The following is a 20,563-nucleotide window of genomic DNA, read 5'->3' as shown; positions in this document are numbered from 1 at the left end:
AGAGGAGGGAGAGCTTGTACCTGAATAAAACTTGGTCTTAAAGGTGCCACTGGACTGTTTTGAGCCAGGGGGGCTCTGCAATTTACCTGGCTGCTTCTTGCTCTGACTGAGGGCTGCTGGGAGCAGGGGGTGGGGCTTGTTGCATGTGCCCACCCCCTGGGCTCTTTACTGCCGGAGCTCCACTCCAATGCACTCCTGTAGGAAATGACCCCTGGTGGCAGCACACCTAGAAGTTCTGCAATATTACCCATTCTGCTCCTGTGCATATGTTCCTTTATGTGATGCACTTCACCACCATAGGTTGGCATTTAATATTTTAAAATGTGCACCTCACAGTGTAAACCCAAAATGTTTATCTCTTGTGCAACAACTAGCTGATGGGAGTACTTTATCATAATGTAATAGTAACTATATTATTGCATGGACTGTAAGCAGGTTAGGGTTCATTTACACATGTGGCAGAACGAGGTGGAAGAACTCTGAGGCAGTGGAATGGGTGGTATTGCTTCAGGCTACAGATGGGGAAAGTCTCATTTTCTAGGTTCCCCATGTGAAAACTTCCTGTGGATAAGAATTAGCACATTAGGGAGAAAAGCGCTAACCTAGCTCATCGAATGTTGTGCTAGTTTCTTTTTACAGGGTATTATTAATACATAGAATACACACATAGAATCTCCTGAGCCATAAAAGAAAGTTTTCTGGGGTTTTTTCCAAAGTAGACTCTATCATGGTAATGGGCTCATAGCCACAACCAGGCTTCTTTGGCCTTCCAGGTAATGGTAAAGAAGTACCCATTTTGGCCCCAGTGAATCCTGCGCTGGTTGTAACAACTGTTCACTTCAGTGAACAGAATACTGTTGGTCTGTTTGTTGATTCTTGATCATGAGAGATCAGTTGAAAAGTGTAAATTCCTTAAATATGGTAGAGTTATGAGTAAGTGCCAGAACCCCCAAAGTGGCCCAAATGCACACCCAGACCTCCACTCATTCTCTTTAACCTATGGTCAACGTTGGACTATGCAAGGTGGGTAGTGCTCTGAAGCTTCCGTCAAATTTATTTTAAAAAACATATACAGATCAGCAGGATGCTGAACTCAGGAATTTTTAAGACCTGCAGTGGGTCCCTTTCTCACTGGACTACATTGCAGTTCAAAATCATACACGCTGAGGACTGCTCAGATACTTCGCAGTAAACTGCAGGAAGGAAAGGAGTTAAGCAGCCCCAGACACACCAGTCAGTCCCCTATTTCTGATTGCAGCCCCCAAGCTTTCCTTTGGGGTTCAAAAAGTCAGGAGAAATGCCTGTTATACATAACTTGGCACTTAGTTTTATGCACGACAAAACAAATTGTTACCTGCTGGTCTACACTGTGTAAATCAGTTAAAAAATAATCATGTGCTGTTAGAATTAGCGCAAATGTGAAATACCTAAAATAGCAAGAGTCCATCCAGGCAGAAAGCAGGAGGTTATTCTGTTGGGGAAATGAGGGGTACAGGAACTTTTTCATACACTCCCATTCCCACTGTGTTCATTATGGGGAGGAAGAGAAGCTGGCTTCCCAATTTCATTGAAAGAGAGAGAGAGAGTTGTTCTAAACTGATACTCAATTTATTCCATTACAGTCTTAAGTCAGAAAACATTTTTGTAGCATTTCAATATTCAACACATAATATTTCAACACAACTCCAATACATAAATAGTGCACTTAAAGTTCTTTAAAGGATATCCTTGGTTGCTCTGCCAAGTCCCATAATGGACCAGTGGTTGGCCAGAACAACCACGAACAAAACTAATTCAGACATTAAGTACCCTTTTGCACCCATTGAAGCTAATGTAACTGTCAGTCAAGTCTGTGATGAGCATTTGATGTTTACCACGAAGTCAGCCCCTTTCTTTCTAGCTCTGGGGTCAAGAAAGTCAAGAAAAGCAGTGTTAAGCTAGGGTGACTCAGAGAGTCAAGGAAGCTAGTTGCAGTCTACTCTTATCTATTTTGAATTTGAAGAAGAGAAGAAGAAATTGGATATATACCCCGCCCTTGACTACCCGAAAGAGTCTCAGAGTGGCTTACAATCTCCTTTCCCTTCCCCTCCCCACAACAGACACCCTGTGAGGTAGGTGGGGCTGAGAGAGCTCTTTCAAGAACTGCTCGTGAGAGAACAGCTCTGAAAGGACTTGTAACTGACCCAAGGTCACACCAGCAGCTGCATGTGGAGAAGTGGGGAATCACAGTTCTTTCGGATTAGAGTCTGCGCTCCTAACCACTACACCAAAGTGGTGTAGTGACTCCTGACTACTGCAAAGTATAACATTCCCAGAAGCCAAAAGTTATGTGAGTCAAAGTCATGTACAGTGAAGGCCACAGCACTCAGCAGAGTCCTGAAGCTTCCTGGGAACAGAACCAAAGTTTCAACTATAGGAGCTGATTACTATAGAACTTAAAAGTATCATAGGTGTGCCAGAGGTTTTGCAGAGTTTTAGTCGAAGACTGAGGCTCAATCTAGCCCTAATTCTGCAACATATGCTAAGAGGGCTAACTGCCTTTTCCCCTGCTTATCAATGTGTGTGTGCGTGTGCATGTGTGTGTGTTTTCTTATGCTCACAGTGTAAGTTTTCTCTTTCAAGGAGGCTGGTTGGTTCCTAGCTCCAAGTTCCTTATTCACATTTCCTAGTTCCTTGCTGTGGAAGTTGAGTGGGTGATTTCGGACCAGTCATAGACTTTCAGCCTAACCTACCTCACAGAGTCATTGTACAGATCAAAAGGTAGAAAAGAGCATAATGTGAGCTGTTTTGGTCCCCACTGCAGAAAAAGACTGCACTATTCCTAGGTAGAGGCTGCAGAGGGGGGGGGGGGAGGAGATGGAAAGCTGAAGCCAGAGGGGCAGATAAAGGTAGGTTGATGGTTGGCTGGGAAGAAGATAGGGTTGCCACCTACAGGTTGGGAAATTCATAGAGATTTGAGGGGTGCAGCCTGGAGAGGGTGGGGTTTGAGGAGGGGTGGGACCTCAGACAGGTACAATGCCATAGACTCCACCCTCCAAACCATCCATTTCCTCCTGAGGAACCATTGTTGCCAATCTCCAGGTGAGTTATACCAGGAAAAATTATCAACTGAAACTTCTATGGAAAATAATACAACACTTTAGTCAATTGTAACAATACTAATAGATTCGCAAAGTTATAGGATTCCAGTTGCCAACTAATCCAATAGGATTAGTTTGGTGTAGTGGTTAAGAGCGCAGACTCTAATCTGAGAGAACCAGGTTTGATTCCCCACTCCTCCACATGCAGCTGCTGGTGTGACCTTGGGTCAGTCATAAGTTCTTTCAGAGCTGTTCTCTCAAGGGCAGTTCTCCAGAGAGCTCTCTCAGCCCCACCTACCTTACAAGGTGTCTGTTGTGGGGAGGGGAAGGGAAAGGGATTGTAAACTGCTCTGAGACTCCTTCAGGTAGTAAAGGGTGGGGTATAAATCCAATCTCCTCTCTCTAAGCTTTCCTATCTGGATTGTAGTTCTATAATAAAGTGACTATTATTAGTCTTAAACTTGATAAATCGCTCTGTGCAACTTTGTAAAATTGGTAACCTGGTGCAAAGATACTCCTGCATGTGTAAAGATACTCCTGCATGTGTAGCTATAAAGTACTCTGCTAAATAGTGGGTACTAACTGTACCCAACACATATCTGGTGGTCCAAACTTTATTTTGGGGTGCACAGAGCATGCAACTGTACCAGTTCCTTATTCAAATCTTCACAATACAAGCTTTTTGGTGGCAACCCAAAAAGAAGCTTGTGGTGCCAGAACCAGTGTTCAGACCAGGCACCACTGTATGTCCTCTTGCAGGGCACAGTCTGATTTGGGGTGGTCCAAAGATTGTTTCAGGGTGCATCTTGGCCCCAGTGTCTGCATGTGCATTTGTCCTGGGGGGACCCTACTTGGGGGTCCCCTGGATGTGGAGGTGTATGTGGTAGTCCAAAGTTTATTTTGCGGTTCAGAGTTTTGAAGTTGTCCTCAATATTTGTCATTGGATTTGTGAATTAAGGAACAAGGAAATGCAAATAAGGAACTGGGAACCAACTTCAGGCTTGTAGGATTTTGGCAAATATAATGTTTTAAGAGTGGCAGAGGGTCTTTGATAGGGCATGCACTATCCTAAGAACACAGCCCCGAAGCTCTGGAAAAGCTCTGGAAATCGTGGGTTGTTTTTTTGTTTTTGTTTTTTGGGGGGGACATGCTCTTTGTGGAAGAGAGTGGCAGAATGATTGGCAGATCCAACTTACCCATTCCACTGCCTGCAAACCAATTTTAGCCAGTTTTGCTGTGGAATGGAAGATGCATACTGAAATGAAGCAATTGCTCGGTCCTTTTTTTTGCTCCCTGCCAGATCCAGCTGAGATATATTCAGCCCACAGACTCACCATGCCAATTAGGTGATATGAGCGATAAGAACTGTCCGTAATTGCCTGAGCTAAGCTTGAACATTCCTTAGTCACTGAGAGCTACACTAATCTTGTTTGGTAAGACCACTGGACCTTGGTCTCCTGGTAAACATTGCATTGCAAGGGGGGGAGGGGTCTGTTAAATCAAGCTGCTAAAAAAGAGTGACCTCATGTGTTCAAGTTGGTTATAGTTTAGCTCATCAAAAGGCATGATGAATGCTATGCAAGGTCACTGGAACCAGTCACTAGATGCACACAACAGATCCACGGATTTATAAGGCTCCCCACACGTTTCTAACATCTGCCATAGTTCCTACATGGCACGTTGTGGTGCCATGCTACTTGTGGAGTCTCGGCATACATAAGAATTAAGGGCTATAAGAAATTCATGACCCAACAGGCTACAGAAGGCAGATTTCCTTGAATATGCGGCTCATCAGTGTCCAGTGGAAACTATTGGTTTACTGTGTGGTTGTATCATAAAAACAGGGTCTCCCCCCCCATCTCCCACCTGAGGAGTCTTCCTCCAGGGACAGGCCCAGGCAGACACTGTGACCCTCCAAACTAGATAAATTTTATGAGTTGCACAAAGCAGAGTAACGTTCCAAATTATGATGCAGGATACATCATTGCCGGCCTTCTTGCTCCCTGAAGCCATTTTAAGCAGTGGCATAGGCTCATTTCTTAGCTATATACCACTTTTTTCATTTTAAATTCTACACCTAAAGTATTTCTTCTCTAATGAACGTAAAAGATTTTTTTACAAGGATTCTGTAGATACAAGCAAAATGACAGCATTTATTTATTTACTTCATTTAAACCCCGCCTTTCTCCCTAGTGGGGACCCAAAGCTGCTTAACATTCTCCTCTCTTCCGGAAAAGACGCCCAAATGTATATGCCTGCATGAAAGAGGTTATCCATACACATAAAACGCATGTAATATAGCACTTTTTGTTATTTAAAAAAAACAAACTTCAGGTCCGGCGACTTAGAGTAGAGAAGTAGTGGAATGAAAGAATGCTTAACCCCTTTCCTTCCCACTGCTTCTCCTAGTCTATATCTTAGGTAGATACCTACTTATTTATACTGTATTTCTTCCCCAATGAAAACCCAAAGTGGTTAACATCTTTTCCACCTCCTCTATTTTACCCTCACATAGGGTTAGCAGATGCCCTTTATTTAGAGGGCATGTCCTCTTTTTTTGTATGTCCATCCTCTTTGGGGCTCTTTTTAAAAAAACTGATGAAAATTTCCTCTTTTGGGGCTAGAAGGTTAAAATGAGATTTGTTATAGTGATTGCTCGTTTGAAGCTATAACGGAATAGCATTATATCAATCCCATTGGAATGCATGGAGTGTTTTGTTATACTGCTATAGCGCTCTAAAGCAAACGTTCAAAAAAAAAAAGCTGGAGAGCGCCCGCATGGGCAAAAAACAGCAGGGGGAAAGCGGGGAAAAGCGGTGCAGTCTGAAATGGCAAACCGCTTCAGATCCAGCTCTTTACCGGAAGGGGAAAGCCATGTGTGAAATGGCAGCCCTATACCGGTTCACTTCAAAACGGATCATTACTGGCTTGAAACCGGATGAAACTGGGTAATGTGAAATTCCCCTCGGTCAGGAAATATGCCCTCTTTTTTTGCTTTTCAAACTATGGTAACCCCTACCCTCATGAGAACAACCCTGAGAGGGAGAGGGACTGGCTCAAGGTCACCCAGTGAGTTTCCATGGCACGGTGGGGATAGGAACCTGGGTAGCCCAGACTTTCGCCAGACATTCTAGCCACTGTACCACTACGGCTACAAGCACTACACTCCTCTCATGCAGCTTTTCCCTCCTGAAGGTGCAAAACATTTGTTTAACTTCCTTTAATCTGGGATTTAAAGTACAATTGCATATTCACTTTTTAAAAAAATTCACTGCACATTTGAATGAAATACTGTAGACTGAAGAAAGAGAGCACCAGATAAGAGAACAGTGGCTAAATATCCTAATATTGCATAGATGGCTTCAAAGGGGTTAGATAGATTCATGGAGGAGAGGTCCACCAGTAGTTACTAACTACGGTGAGTAAAAGGAAACTCCACATCAGGAGGAAGCAAACTTAAATACCAGTGCTAGGAGGAAGCATCGGTGAAGGCCTCGTCCTCTATGCCCTCAAGGGCAACTGACTGGCCACTGTGTGAAAGAGGATGCTGGACCATCTTGGACCACTGGTCTGATCCAGCAGGGCTCTTCTTATGATCTTAACATCTTTCATTTTCTTACCAAGTAGCTCTGGGAAGGCTCCAAACTGGATCAGGGCCATGGCAGTACAAGGAAGGTCACAATTCCCTGCTATCTTCTTGATCTAAGTTTCCTTCACCCCAAGATGTCATCTTCCCTGCTGAATAACACATGCAAGAATCTACATGCCTTCTCCAGTGGGGCAAATAGCAGCTGGGGTGGGAGCTTTTACATAAAATTAAAGAATCCGAGAGCTCCTTCATGCATCACCCAGCCATGTCTCGTCTGAGCAGTTAATTTCATGGACAGCATTGTGACTCTTTGTGGCCCAGCAGTAAAATGGCCAGACGTTGTCAGCAATTCATTATGTCAAATAAAAGACTGAATTATGCAGGAAGCAAGACCATTGTACAGCTACTCCATGCAATGACCATATAACATGCCTTAAAGAGAATGTTGTGTATAACAAGGTTCCATGAGAATAAAACCATTATCCATTTTGCCAAAATATTGACAAAATGCCATTGATTTAAACCAAGTCCGGTCAGTCTGTAAATTGACCAAACCTCGAATATTTGATTGTGTGAGTCCCTGGCTCACAGTCTAATTCACAGATCCTTCCTCCATATAACTGTTTCCTTTGAGGCCTGTAGCACTGAAGCCAGCCCCTTTCAAAGGTGTTCTGTTTGAAAACATTTATTTTCCCTCTGTAGTTTGTTTTAAAATAAATCAGCATTATAGGTTAAAAAGAATATGAAATCATCTTCTATAACATTCCAGAAGAATTGTTATGTTCGACACTAACATGTTTGTGGCACCTTAACCACTGTGGCCAAAACCTTTTGTGGACTAGTGCACAGGACTTAGGCCACAAATTAAATTATAATTATTAAGGAGCCACGGACTACTCTTGGTAGCTTTCTGTAACAATGTTCCTTATACAAGCTCTCCACCTGCTCCTGAAGCGCAGAGCCATGAATTACCATCAGAAAGCTAAGAGGGAGGGAAATCTTTGAGAAATAGGACAAAGTTTGAATCCATCTTCGAGAAATAGAACAAAGTTTGAATCCATCTTCGAGACATAGAACAAAGTTTGAATCCAGTGGCAGTGGCACCTTTAAGACTAACAAAAATTTAATTCTGGGTATAAGCTTTTGTGTGCATCCACACTTCTTCAGATACAAATGAAAGCTTATACCCAGAATTAAAGTTTGTTGATTTTTTAAAAACATTTTTTTGAAGTTTTATTGAGAAAATTCCATTAAAAATACATTCAGAACATTAATACATGGATTAACAATTCCATTAAAAATTCCATTAAAAATACATTCAGAACATTAATACATGGACTAACAATTATCCTACAATTGATCTAAAAATATAAACATAACAGTTGGAGAGAATAAAACTGTTAATCTTAAAGGTGCCACTGGACTCAAACTTTGTTCTGTTGCTTCAGACCAACATGGTTACCCACCTGAATTCATCTTCCAGAAGGAGAGAATTTCCCCCAAATTATCTGTCCTCCCAGGAGAAAAAAGAGAGAGATTTTCAGGGAACAATCCTAAACAGGTCTACTCAGAAGCAGAAGCTAAATAGACTACAGACTAGGACCTCAGATTATGAGGAGCCTCAAAGAATAGGGATGCCAGCCGCCATGTAGGACCTCCCCGGAAAGACAGCTCATCTCCAGACTACAGAGATCACTTCCCCTGAAGAAAATGGATGCTTTGGAGGGTGGACTCTGTGGCATTGCACCCCACTGAGGTCCCTCCCATCCCCAGGCTCCAGCCTAGGGTTGCCAAGTCTATTTACCTTGGCGGCGGGGGAGCCTCACCGGGCTCCTGGAGCTGTTGGTGGACGTGCGCGTGCATGCACCGCCAGCACATCACCGGAAGTGACGCGCGACGTTGACACGTTGAGGGCGTGGCCACACCCCCAACGTGATTGACGTGGTTGCGTTACCTCCGGTGATGCAGCCACGCTGCGCTTCAGGGGGCGGAGTTCCCCCCGGGGCCCGATTCCACGGTGGCGGAAATCGGGCCTCCAAAGCAGGGGTTTACCCGCCCCCCACACCCACTTGGCAGCCCTACTCCAGCCCCAAATCTCCAGGAGTTGCCAAGCCAAGATCTGGCAACCCTGCCCCCCAACCCCTACTGATGGATAGGGGGGAACCTGGCAACCTTATCAAAAAAGCAGCAGCCGAAGGAAAGAAATATGGAGTGAAAAAGGAACTTCAGGGTTGCCACTCATCCACCCATTCCTATAATCCAGCTCTCACTGCGTCCACATCAGTGGCTATTGCATTATCGTTGCACTGCTGCAATAATCTGCAACTGTGTTTTATTTTGTTGACCAAGCAACCCACTTGTGAATGATTGCTTCAAAGCAGCAAAAGCACAATATCCAACAATGGGTTGGAGCTTGGAGGTGGTCTCAGTTGAGATGGGGCCAAAGAGAGAAGGGGATTAACACTTCCTTCCTCTTCTTCCTCCTCCTCCTACTCCTATGCGGTTTGACCAGTCAGAACCAACCATCTCCCCCAGGACTATTAGCTCTGTCAGGGAAAAAGACTGGCACACCATCTTTGCCTGTCCTTTTTTTCTCTTCCAGAGCTAATAACTGCACAAGGGAAAGACTTGGTTTAAATCAGCAAAAACGTATCAGGAGGGTTAACCCTCCACAAATTGTGGCCTCAGTCTTAGCTATAGGCTAATATGTGGCTGATATTGCCCTTTTTTAAAAAAAAAAAGCTAATAAGAGAGAAGTTAGTGGCAGGCCTCTAGCTACAGTGGGGGCTCTCGGGGCCCAGCTCCCTGACGTACCACCAAGGCCCCCTGACTTCCCATCCAGCCCAAGCCCCCTGAAAAATCCTTCCCCCCCCCCGTGCTGAAGTGAATAGTCGCACCACGCCACACCATCGCCCTCACCGCGCCTGCCTGCTGGAGTCCCACCCCTGCCCTCACTCCGCGAGCTCACTAGCCATCCCCGCCCTCCATTCCCATACAGCCATGGGAAAGAAGCAAAGTGACAGTGGCGAGGTAGAGATGATCAGTCCAGCACCCACACACACCCCGTCTCCTGGTTTTCTTCCATGTTGTGAATCCCTCCCCACCTGCCTCCTGCCCCCAACTTTTTAAAATGCCCCCCACTTTAAAAATCCTGGCTATGCCCCTGGTGAGTGGTCTGTTCCTGTTTCCCGTGTCTGTGCCCATTCTTGAGAAAAGGGATTAGCAAACAGCTGCTGCAGTTTGGCACAGAAAGTTTAAGCAGCCTTTGCTCATCTTTTTGTCACCTAAAAAGTTCTTCACCGCTGATCTATGGATGGAGACAAATGTGCCACACAAAGGGGATTTCTGTTAGTGGCCCTGAGGAACCCAGAGCAACCACTGCAGTGGAAAAGAACTAGAAAAGCTTGTTGTTTTACAGACTGACAATAAGTTGGACCATGAGAATAAAACATCTCAGAAAGTACAAGGCAGAAAGGCCTCAAAAGCACATTTACTTAGGATAAATGGTGGGGCTATATCTCAATAACAATACAGGGATATACTAACACTATGCAGAACTCCTAATGGATCTCAGTCAAAATCTGGAACGTTTGTGGAGATTTTAGTCATGTTCAATAATTGTGCCATTTCAGATTGCTAGACAAATAATACGTTGTGTTCTCCAGTTTTAATTTGCCACAGTTAGATGGTGCATATGGTAGTGTGTGCCGGCTGTAAACTGTTACGATCGAGGCAGAAATCCTTCTTTGGATTCCCAGTAAATGGAATGAGAACTTATTTACGAACAAGCGTGCTAAAGTTTGGATTGTTAATCATGCCCAAACTTCTCTCTTCTGGGGCTATATGCTTTCCCCACAAAATGGAAACTCTGTGTGTGTGTGTGTGTGTGTGTGTGTGTGTGTGTGTGTGTGTGTGTGTGTCTGTGTCTGTGTCCCCAGTAGGAAATGGCTACACTGCTTGCTGGTTGTGGATACCTCTCTGTGCTACTGCTTTACTTCACCCACGTACTGCTGGTTCACATTCTCTGTATGGAATGTATAGTCATTTGTGATGCCTTAGAAGCCGCCATTTCCTCCAGGGGAACTGGTCTTTGTAGTCTGGCAATCTGTTGCAATTGCAGGAGAATTCCAGGTCCCACCTGGAGGTTGGCCTCCCTATACCACTCTGATCCCAAAAGTAGCAAAATCAGGCCCACTACAGACAAAGGTGCCTGGAGAACTATCCAGCTGCATGGACAAATATGACTTTGTAAATAAACCAAACCCTGAACTGGGTGGCTCAGACCCCTCTGATCTCCTCAGATCTTGGAATCTAAGCAGGGTTTGCCCTGGTTAGAACTTGGATAAGAGATCACCCACCCACCCCCCAAAAAAGGTGTCGGGTCATTATGCAGAGGCAGGCACTGGCAAATGTCTATTTGCAACTTGATGGCACTTCCCACCACCACATAAGCAAAATAAAACGGGTGTAAATGTTTTAATGGGGACCTACCACACCTAGTAGATATGCTGAGAGTTGGGGAGGGGGGAGGAAGAATTAGCTTTCTTAATCCACTGAAAACTCAGAGTCCTGGAGGATGGGGGAGTGTTCCAAATTGCCTCTCACTCCTGCAATTTCTCATGCTCCACCCAAGTTTGTTATAATGCCTAAAATGTGAAATGCTAGCAATGCTCACCTGCCAATTGGACTGTATCCTGCATCCCAAATATGTGGTTCTGTTCAGTCATAAAAAGAATGCTCTCTGCACATGCTCAGAAGCCATTGTTTTATGCATCGTTTCATGTACCAGAACTGAGCACCACCAGTGAAATGAAGTAGGGGGTGCTAAATCATGCTCAAAAGGTCAGCCCAATTCCATACATTTACTGCATTCAGAACGACTTACTCCCTGGGAAATTTATTTAGACTTACAGCCAAAACCTTGGTCCTATGGTACAGCCATTCCACACCCTCACTTCTAACTTAATCCTCTCTGGTAAATATTATTAAGAAAGAAAACTGGCAATATTTAAAGACATCTAATACCAGAATTATTTTGGAGTACAAGCAAAAGACAGGAGAAAAACTAAACTTTCCTTGCCTGAGTGATGATTTCCATTCACTTTAATACTCTCCACTTTGGCATTAATCCGGGATCTGTTTATTTTGTCATGGTTTCCACTCACCAGAATTCACCACAGATATTTCTGAGTGGCCATCAGGCATTTCCTTTTTAAAAAATTCCTCTTAGTAAAAAGCGCAGGCACACCCGCACACACTTCTCCCCAAGGCTATTTTTGAAACCAGTCTCATTCAGAGGGAAAAGGTTACACCCATTTGGTTTACTTCAAGGCCAAATTCTTGGGATGGGGGCGGGGGGGGGGGATGGAATCTAACTTCAAAGAAGTCTTTTTCCTTGAGTGTGCTGGGCACAACCAGCACAGGATTGCAGCCTCGGCTGTCGCCTTTAATGGTGGGGAGGGGCGCCCTCTTAAGTCCATAAATAACAGATTTTTAAAAACCAACGAGGAAAACAAGGAAGAGGGCAAGGAACCAGGATCCCACCCTCTTCTGCCACCGCCTGCCGAGCAACAGTTGCGCTCTAGAAGCCGAACCATCGAGGAGGAAGCCGCGGCTGCCACCGCAACTCCCACCTCGCCCTCCGCCGGCATGGGCACAGGCAGCAGTAGCTGCAGCCCTGCCCGGCGCTGGAGGAGATCGCGGTGGGGCAGCGAGAGCGGCAGCGCCCCCGCCAGGCCGAGCCGGGCAGAAGAGCAGGAGAGGGCGGACGCAGGAGCCAAGTGCAGCCTAGCGGCCGCGCAGCCACCTCTCCCACCGCTTGGGGAGCCCGACTCGGACTCGGAGCTGCTGGACCAAGTGCTGGCGGAATGTGACGCCGACGGTCCGGTACAGCCGCCCTGGCAGCCTCGCCACCCGTCGCGCCTCGCCGGGCATTCCTCCTCCAGCCCGGCAGGGGGCGGCAAGGGGGACGGAGCCCGTGGGGACCGGCAGGTAAGCAAAGCTGGGGGGGAAGGCAGAAAGAGAGGATCGGTGGGAACGTTGGGTAGCAAAGAGAGATGCCTGAGTTCAAACCTGACTCGAAGCTAAACAGACTGAGCTGGTAATCCTCCCTGTCTCACGGGGATAGCCGAGTTGGGATGCATCCACCAGTTGTTGGCTGTTGTTGCCCTATAGGAATCGTTCTGTTGGAAATTATGGCCATAGCCAGGGCTCTTTTTGTAGAAAAAGCCCAGCAGGAACTTATTAACATAGTAGGCCACACCCAACAGCAGAAACTTATTAGCATATTGGGCCACACCCCTGACAGCACAGCTCATTAGCACATTAGGATGCACCCCCATGTTACCAGAAGTGTGGTTATCCAGCCACACCCACCTTTAGCTTGTTATTCTGTTTACCCTGTTTGTTGTCAAAACCCAGGACTTTTTGGTAGCAGGAACTCCTTTGCATGTTAGGCCACACACCCCTAATGTAGCCAATCCTAATGAGTTTCTGCTGTTGGGTGTGGCCTGTTATGGTAATGAGTTCCTGCTGGGCGTGGCCAACTTGGGAGCCAGCCGAACTCCGTTCTTGTGCGTTCCTGCCCAAAAATAGCCCTGCGTAGCGCCATGACAGAACAATATCTAATGATGTGCCAATGTAGCACTGGATAGTCCTGTCCTCAGTAGAAAATCCGGTTGTGAGTTATTGCTGCAAGTGACAGCAATTCCAGAGACCAAAATGTGTTTCCAGTTCTTCCTTTTTCAAAAACACATGAAGCTGCCTTATACTGAATCAGACCCTTGGTCCATCAAGGTCAGTATTGTCTACTCAGACCAGTGGTGACTCTCCAGGGTCTCAGGCTGAGGTCTTTCAACAATTTCCCCCTCTTTGCCAGATTCTTCCCTGTAACCAGTTGTTGTTGTTCAATCACACAGTCGAGTCCAACTCTTTGCAACCCCGTGGACCACATCACGCCAGGCCCCTCCTGTCTTCCGTCATGCTCCGGAGTTTGTGTAAATAGTTGAAGTTATTGTGGAGGTGGTGGTGGTGACTGGTAGATGGTGTCCTGCAATCTGAGATTTATCCAAGTTCTTGGGAATTGCAGATGTATCTTTGCAGGATTCTTGCTGTTCCAAGCAGCGCTGTCTTCTGCTGTTCAATGCCCAGAATGTCCAGGTGTTTCTTGAGACTTCTAGGCACTGCTCCAAGGGCTTCAATGACAACTGGCACGATGGTCACCTTCTTCTTCCAGAGGTGCTCTAACTCTATCCCTAGGTCTTGGTATCTTCTCCTGTTCTTTCTTTTCTGCTGTCTCCTGGAATTGCAATGTCAGTGGTCCAAACCGTATTTCTCATTTTTTCTACAATTGTGATAGCAGGAGTGTTATGCTCCACATATGAAACTGCCTTATACGGAATCAGACCATTGGTCCATCAAAGTCATTATTGTCTACTCAGACCAGCAGTGGCTCTCCAAAGTCTCTGATTGAGGTCTTTCACATCACATACTACCTGATCCTTTCAACTGGAGATGCCAGGGATTGAACTTGGGACCTTCTGCATGCCAGGCGGATGATCCGCCATTGAGCTACAGCCCCTCCCTCCAGGTGTTTATCTGTTTGTAATTGGAAGTCCCAAAGAATCTTTGTTTCATCAGTCTCCGTGATCTTGTCTGGTTTGTGCTCCCATGAATTTCTAGATGATGGTAAGCCATACTTCTTGTAAAGATTCCAGTGCAACATTTGGAAAAAGAGGTGCCAGAACTCTCAAGAGAGAAATGAAGTTTTCAACCTGTATACTATATACTGAAAACTCATGATTTTTTAAACATTTTAAGGCTCTGGAATTCCATTCTGGTGCGTTCCCCCAGAAAAAAAAGCTCTGGTTGCAACTATCTTGTGACATTCTTTATAGTCAGTTTGAGCAATTTTACTGCAGGTACTGACCTGTGGTTGATTGTTTCATCCTTTGTCTTTCAAAGTCACATTGTTTCATCCTTTGTCTTTCAAAGTCACATTTGCTGTCATCACGTCTTCTGAATCTTGGCTTTCATATTTTTATTCATAGTTTATTCTCTGTGTCTTTCAGATATTGCTCATGCAAGTGCTTTTCATTCCAGTTGTCAAAGTGAGTTTTGATTGCAATCTTTTTGTAATTTTTGGTTTCTGCAACCTTAAATAAGTCTGCATTGTACACTCCAGCTAGAAGCTTCTCTTTGTTTTCTTGGTGTCGTCATTCAGTGCTCATTTTTCTTCTTCAACTGCTTGCTTAACTTTCAAGAGACCTCTTCCACCTAATTTTCTTGGTAAGTAAAGACCATCAACATCACTTCTAGGGTCTAGTGAGTGATACATCATCATTATCTTGTGAGTCTTGTGATTTATTGCTTCTGCTTCTGCTTGCTTCCACTTGATAATGCCAGCTGTGTATCTTAGAACTGGGACTGCCCACATGTTAGATACCATTACTGTGTTGGCTCCATTTAATTTTGTTCACAATGTCTTTTTAACTCTTTGGTAATACCCCTTGGTATTATCTTGCAAGTCTTGCAATCTTTTGCTTCTACTTCTGCTTGCTTCCAATTGATAATGCCAGCTGTGTATCTTAGAACTGGGACTGCCCACGTGTTAGTTACTTTTAGCATGTTGCCTCCACTTAATTTTGCTCACAATATCTTTTTAATTCTTTGGTAATACTCCTTGGTTGTATTTTTCTTAAAAGGGTTTGTTTGATGTTGTCAGCTTCCAACATTCCAAGATACTTGTAGTTTTCTTCAACACCCAGTGTTTTGATGATGTTGTTGTTTGGCATTTTGATTTCTTCTTGTTCAATGATCTTTCTTCTATTCAGTGCTAATGTTGCACATTTGTCAAGGCCAAATTCCATTATTATTGTTGTTGTTGTTATCTATATGTCTAATTCTCAATAGCCCCCTCTGTGTGCGGATACTTATTTCCTTTTTTTTTTTAACCTTTTATTTAGGTTTTTCAATACAAGATAAGATATACATCTTTTACATTTGCATTTCATACATCTTGTCGAGTCTATTCCAAAGATTTATCTTTTACCCATTTATAGAAATCTGCCCATCTTTCTTTAAACACCATATCATCTTTCCTTTGCAAAATTACAGTTAATTTGTCTATTTCTGCGACCTCTATAAGTTTCTCTATTAATTCCTTTCTTTTAGGAATCTTTTCTTGTTTCCAGTTCTTAGCAATCAAAATTCTAGCCGCTGTGAGCAGATATGTTAGTATATACACATTTTTCCCTTTATAATCATTTGGGATTATATTTAACAAATAAGTCTCCGGATGTAACTTTAAATCAATATGCAGCACTTCGCCAATTAATTTCTGAACACTTTTCCAAAAACTAAATACTTTTTCGCAGTTCCACCACATGTGGATAAATGTTCCCACGTTAGTTTTGCATCTCCAACAGTTTTTATTCGTTGTTTTATATGCTTTTGCTAACTTCTCTGGCGTCCAATACCATCTATGGAATATTTTAAATATATCTTCCTTAAATGTTACTGCCCTCATTAATTTCATAGACTCCCAGACCTTTTTCCATTCTTCCATCTGAATAGTCTTTCCCAGATCTTTCATCCAAAGGATCATGGAATCTTTTATATTTTCGTCATGTTGGAAATCATCTAATAGAAGGTTATAAAGTTTTTGGATAAGTTTATCATTGGAGGACAGCCATATCTTGTCCAATTCGGTTTTACTGGTTGTAAATTCATTGTTTTTATCCTTATTGTATCTATCTTGTACTTGCGCCTTCTCCCACCATGTTAAGTAAATATTTTGTCCTGTTAATCTTTCTAGAGGTCTTAATTTGTTGTTTTCATCCAGTAGTACATCATAAGATATAGCCTTTTCCTTCGTCATTAATTTGATATTTATAAAAGCGGCGCTAATTAAAGTATGGGAAGAAATGAAATATAGATACTATCCGAAGACTCCAAGATGCGGATACTTATTTCCACAGATAGAGGTCACACTCTCCCTCAACAGGTTTTCCTATTTTGATTTCTTCTTGTTCGATGATCTTTCTTCTATTCAGTGCTAATGTTGCACATTTGTCAAGGCCAAATTCCATTGTTATTGTTGTTGTTGTTGTTATCTATATGTCTAATTCTCAATAGCCCCCTCTGTGTGTGGATACTTATTTCCACAGATAGAGGTCACACTCTCCCTCAACAGGTTTTCCTACAGACTCAGGGGACTCCAAAAAGTTTTTTTTTAAAGCACAAAACCCCCAAAACTCAGAGAGGGTTGAATCCCCCCCCCAATACCTTTCGAAATGGCCACCACAGAGATCTACTCCAGGCCCCGCTGCCTGACAGTGAGAGACTGGCTGATAGCCGGGGGGGGGGAGGAGGAAGAAGCAAAAAAACAGAACTGGATCTGGGATTGGGGAGGATTCCTCCTGCAGTATGAATGGCTTAAATAGCAGAGGTTTGGAGCCAGGAACTAGGATTGCCCACTCCAGGTTGGGAAATTCCTGGAGATTCTGTGGTGAAGTCTGAAGAGTTCAGAGTTTGGGGAGGGGAGAGGCCTCAGCTGTGCAGTGGCCACAGAGTCCACCCATTTTCTCCAGGGGGACAGATCTCTGTTGTCTGGAGTTCAGTTGTAATTCTGGGGGATCTCCTAGCCAAATCTAGGCCTAGCAGCACCCTCTGGGTGCCTTGATACCAACTGACTTGCATGATTCAACTAGGCCTGGCTGCTTGCTACTGTTCAACAGCAGCCACCCTATGAAAGTCAGTGCAGTATAGTGGTCAGAGTAGGATTTGCGAGACCCAGGTTTAGATACCCATCTTGTTGTGGTAGCTCACTGGATGATTTTGGATGAGTCACATACTTTCAGCCTAACTTACATAATAGGGTTGTTGTGTGGATAAAAAGGAGGAGGGGGGTCAATAGTGGGAGGGCTCCTAGTGTCCTAGCCCCACTGCTGGACCTCCTGATGGCACCTGGTATTTTTGGCCACTGTGTGACAGAGTGTTGGACTGGGTGGGCCATTGGCCTGATCCAACATTGGCTTCTCTTATGTTCTTAATAATGTAAACTGCTTTAGTCCCCAAGGTCGATAAAGACCATATTTGAGGGGTGGAGCCTGGGGGTGGTGGGGATTGAGGTGGGGAGGGACTTCAGACAGATATAATGCCATAGACTCCACCCTCCAAAGCAGTCATTTCTTCCAGGGGAATGAATGTTGCCAACCTCCAGGTGAGGGCTGGAGATCTCCTGGAAGTACAACTGATATCCGGATGACAGATATCAGTTCCCCTGAAGAAAATGGCTGCATTGAAGGGTGGATTTTATGATATTATACCATGTTGAGGTCACTTCCAAGTTCATCCTCCCAAGGCTCCACCCCCAAATCTCCAGGAATTTCCCATCATGGAGCTGGCAACCCTAAGAGGAACTGAACTCTGTATTTGGGCAATCTGTTGTGATTCTTGGAGAGCAGCTGCTGCCACTGCTGCTGTGGGGGGGAGTAGGAGAGAGGCCGGGAGAGTGATGGGGCAGAAAGAAAGTGACAGGCATGGAGAGGAGAGAGAGGGAGTAAGAAATGAGGTGGCAAAGAGTGTGAGCAAAGTAGGGGGGAGGGGAAGAAGTAGAGGTGGGGGGAATGGGATAGCTGCTCCTGCAAGTTTCTTGCAGGTCCCCACTTGTTTCTTACTATCATCATTATCATCATCCAGTCCATTTTCTCTTCTGGTTAAAGCCATATAATTGGTAACTACCTCAGGATAAATTGTTTAAATTTGATTTTTTTTGGTTTTCAAGATTGACTCAGTCCCTTTGATTAAGCCCAAGAGATAGCCCTGCAACCCACCTATCTCTCTCAGCCAAGATGGTCAATTCCTACCTTCATTAATTTGTGCATAAGCCACATCCTAGGCCTTCAAAACCCCAGGAAGGCAAAACCCAGTACAGTAATAAAGAGATTTACTGCTGTCAATCATTCTCTCTTAGCCTAATGTACCTCACAGAGTTGTCTTGAGGATAAAATGAAGGAGGGGAGAAGCATGTTGTAAGCCACTTTGGGTTCCTATTAAGGAGGAAAGTGGGGTATAAATAAATGAACAATCTCAGTGTAATCATGGCATCTAGATTTAATACATACTTAGTACAGCAGCCATTAATGTTTCATGATCATGATATCCCTTTGCTAAGCTACATGTCTTTCTGAGTTTGTGGAGCAGGGACATGCAAAAGAGTAACAGCCAACATGCATTACATTTCTACAAAACAATGTTATGTTTTTCTTTAAACATACTTGTTAGTTGCTCTTTACTACTTCTGTAAGCCCCCTTTTGTTATTTAAAAAAACCTAGAATAACTGAAATTTCTTCAGCATCTGAACAGATTTATATTTTAACAATAGCGTACAGTAGGCTTGATTAGACAGAAGTTGCATCTGCTAACCAGCTGGCTTAGTGTTTTGTTTTGTAGTTTTAACTTCCTTAGAGGCCAGCTAAATTTGTCATTTGTTATGACTGCAGTGGAGTATGTTTTTCCATCTTGAAAACTGGTGTGCCAGATATTTCTCTGAGACGGCATCAAGGAAGTCTCACAGAGCAATCATGCACAGAATTACTCCAGTCTGAAAGCTTTGAAAGCAAAAGATTTAGACTGGAGTAACTCAGAGGACATAAAGAGTCAGAGAGGGTACAGAGTCCAGAAAGATTGAGAGGCTAAGAGAATTGTATTCGCTTCTAGAAATTCTATGGGTTGAAATAGTGGGCCCAAAAGGAAACTTAACACTGGGAGTTTGTTATCGCCCACCAGATCAAAAGATAGAGGAAGGTTATAAAATGATGAATGAATTAAAGATAGCGGCTAGACAAAAAAAACTGTTTCATAATAGGTGATTTTAACTACCCACACGTTGATTGGGTCAATATGTGTTCTAGTCGAGAAAAAAGAGATTGAGTTTCTAGACACTCTAAATGACTGTGCTATGGAACAGATGGTCACGGAACCTACCAGGGGAGAGGCAATTCTTGATTTGGTCCTAAGTAAGACTCAAGACCTGGTAAGAGATGTAAAAGTGATTGCACCACTTGGGAACAATGATCATAATTGTATAAATAGGGAATTGGCCAAAAAGACTGACACAACCACTTTTAACTTTAAAAGGGGTAACTTCTCTGATATGAGGAGACATGTGAGGAGAAAACTGAAAGGAAAAGTAGAAAGGGTCAAAACCATTGGGGAAGCTTGGAAACTATTTAAAACTATGATCCTAGACACTCAGAAAAAATATATTCCGCAGGTTAGGAAAGGCACAAATAGGTATAGAAAAAAGCCTGCATGGTTAACAAACAAAGTAATGGAAGCTGTAAAAGGTAAAAAGGATTCCTTTAAGCGGTGGAAAGCTAGTCACAATGAGGCTGATCAAATGGAACATAGGCTATGGCAAATAAAATGCAAGTCTGTGGTCAGGCAGGCAAAAAGGGAATATGAGAAGCATATAGCAAAAAACGTAAAAACCAACAATAAAACTTTCTTCAAATACATTAGAAGCAGGAAACCAGCCAGGGAGGCAGTGGGGCCCTTGGATGACCAAGGGGTGAAAGGAGTACTGAAGGATGATAGGGAAATGGCTGAGAAGCTAAATGCATTTTTTGCCTCTGTCTTCACTGTGGAAGATGAGAAATGCTTGCCCACTCCAGAACCGCTGATTTCGGGAGGGGTGTTGAAAGACCTAAGTCGGATTGAGGTGACGAGAGAGGAGGTCCTAAAACTGATAAACAACTTAAAAACTGATAAATCACCAGGCCCAGATGGCATACATCCGAGAGTTCTGAAAGAACTCAAATGTGAACTTGTGGATCTCCTGACAAAGATATGTAATCTTTCCTTAAAATCTGCCTCCATTCCTGAGGATTG

The 20,563-nt window shown here is 43.9% G+C and overlaps 1 protein-coding gene across 1 annotated transcript in view; it reads left to right on the top strand.

The window, feature by feature from the left end:
• The first annotated feature begins 12,033 nt into the window (after window positions 1-12,033).
• The window catches only part of CYS1 (cystin 1), a 34,979-nt gene continuing 26,449 nt past the window's right edge, over window positions 12,034-20,563 (top strand). The window contains exon 1 of the mRNA XM_015410305.1: window positions 12,034-12,660. Coding sequence (XP_015265791.1) covers window positions 12,034-12,660 — 627 coding nt within the window. The remainder of the gene's footprint in view (window positions 12,661-20,563) is intronic.

This window comes from Gekko japonicus, unplaced genomic scaffold, assembly GCF_001447785.1.
Source record: "Gekko japonicus isolate JY-2015 unplaced genomic scaffold, Gekko_japonicus_V1.1 scaffold1325, whole genome shotgun sequence".
Taxonomy (NCBI): Eukaryota; Metazoa; Chordata; class Lepidosauria; order Squamata; family Gekkonidae; genus Gekko; species Gekko japonicus.
Note: the sequence above shows the minus strand (reverse complement) of the source record. Positions and strands in the feature narration are given on the sequence as shown.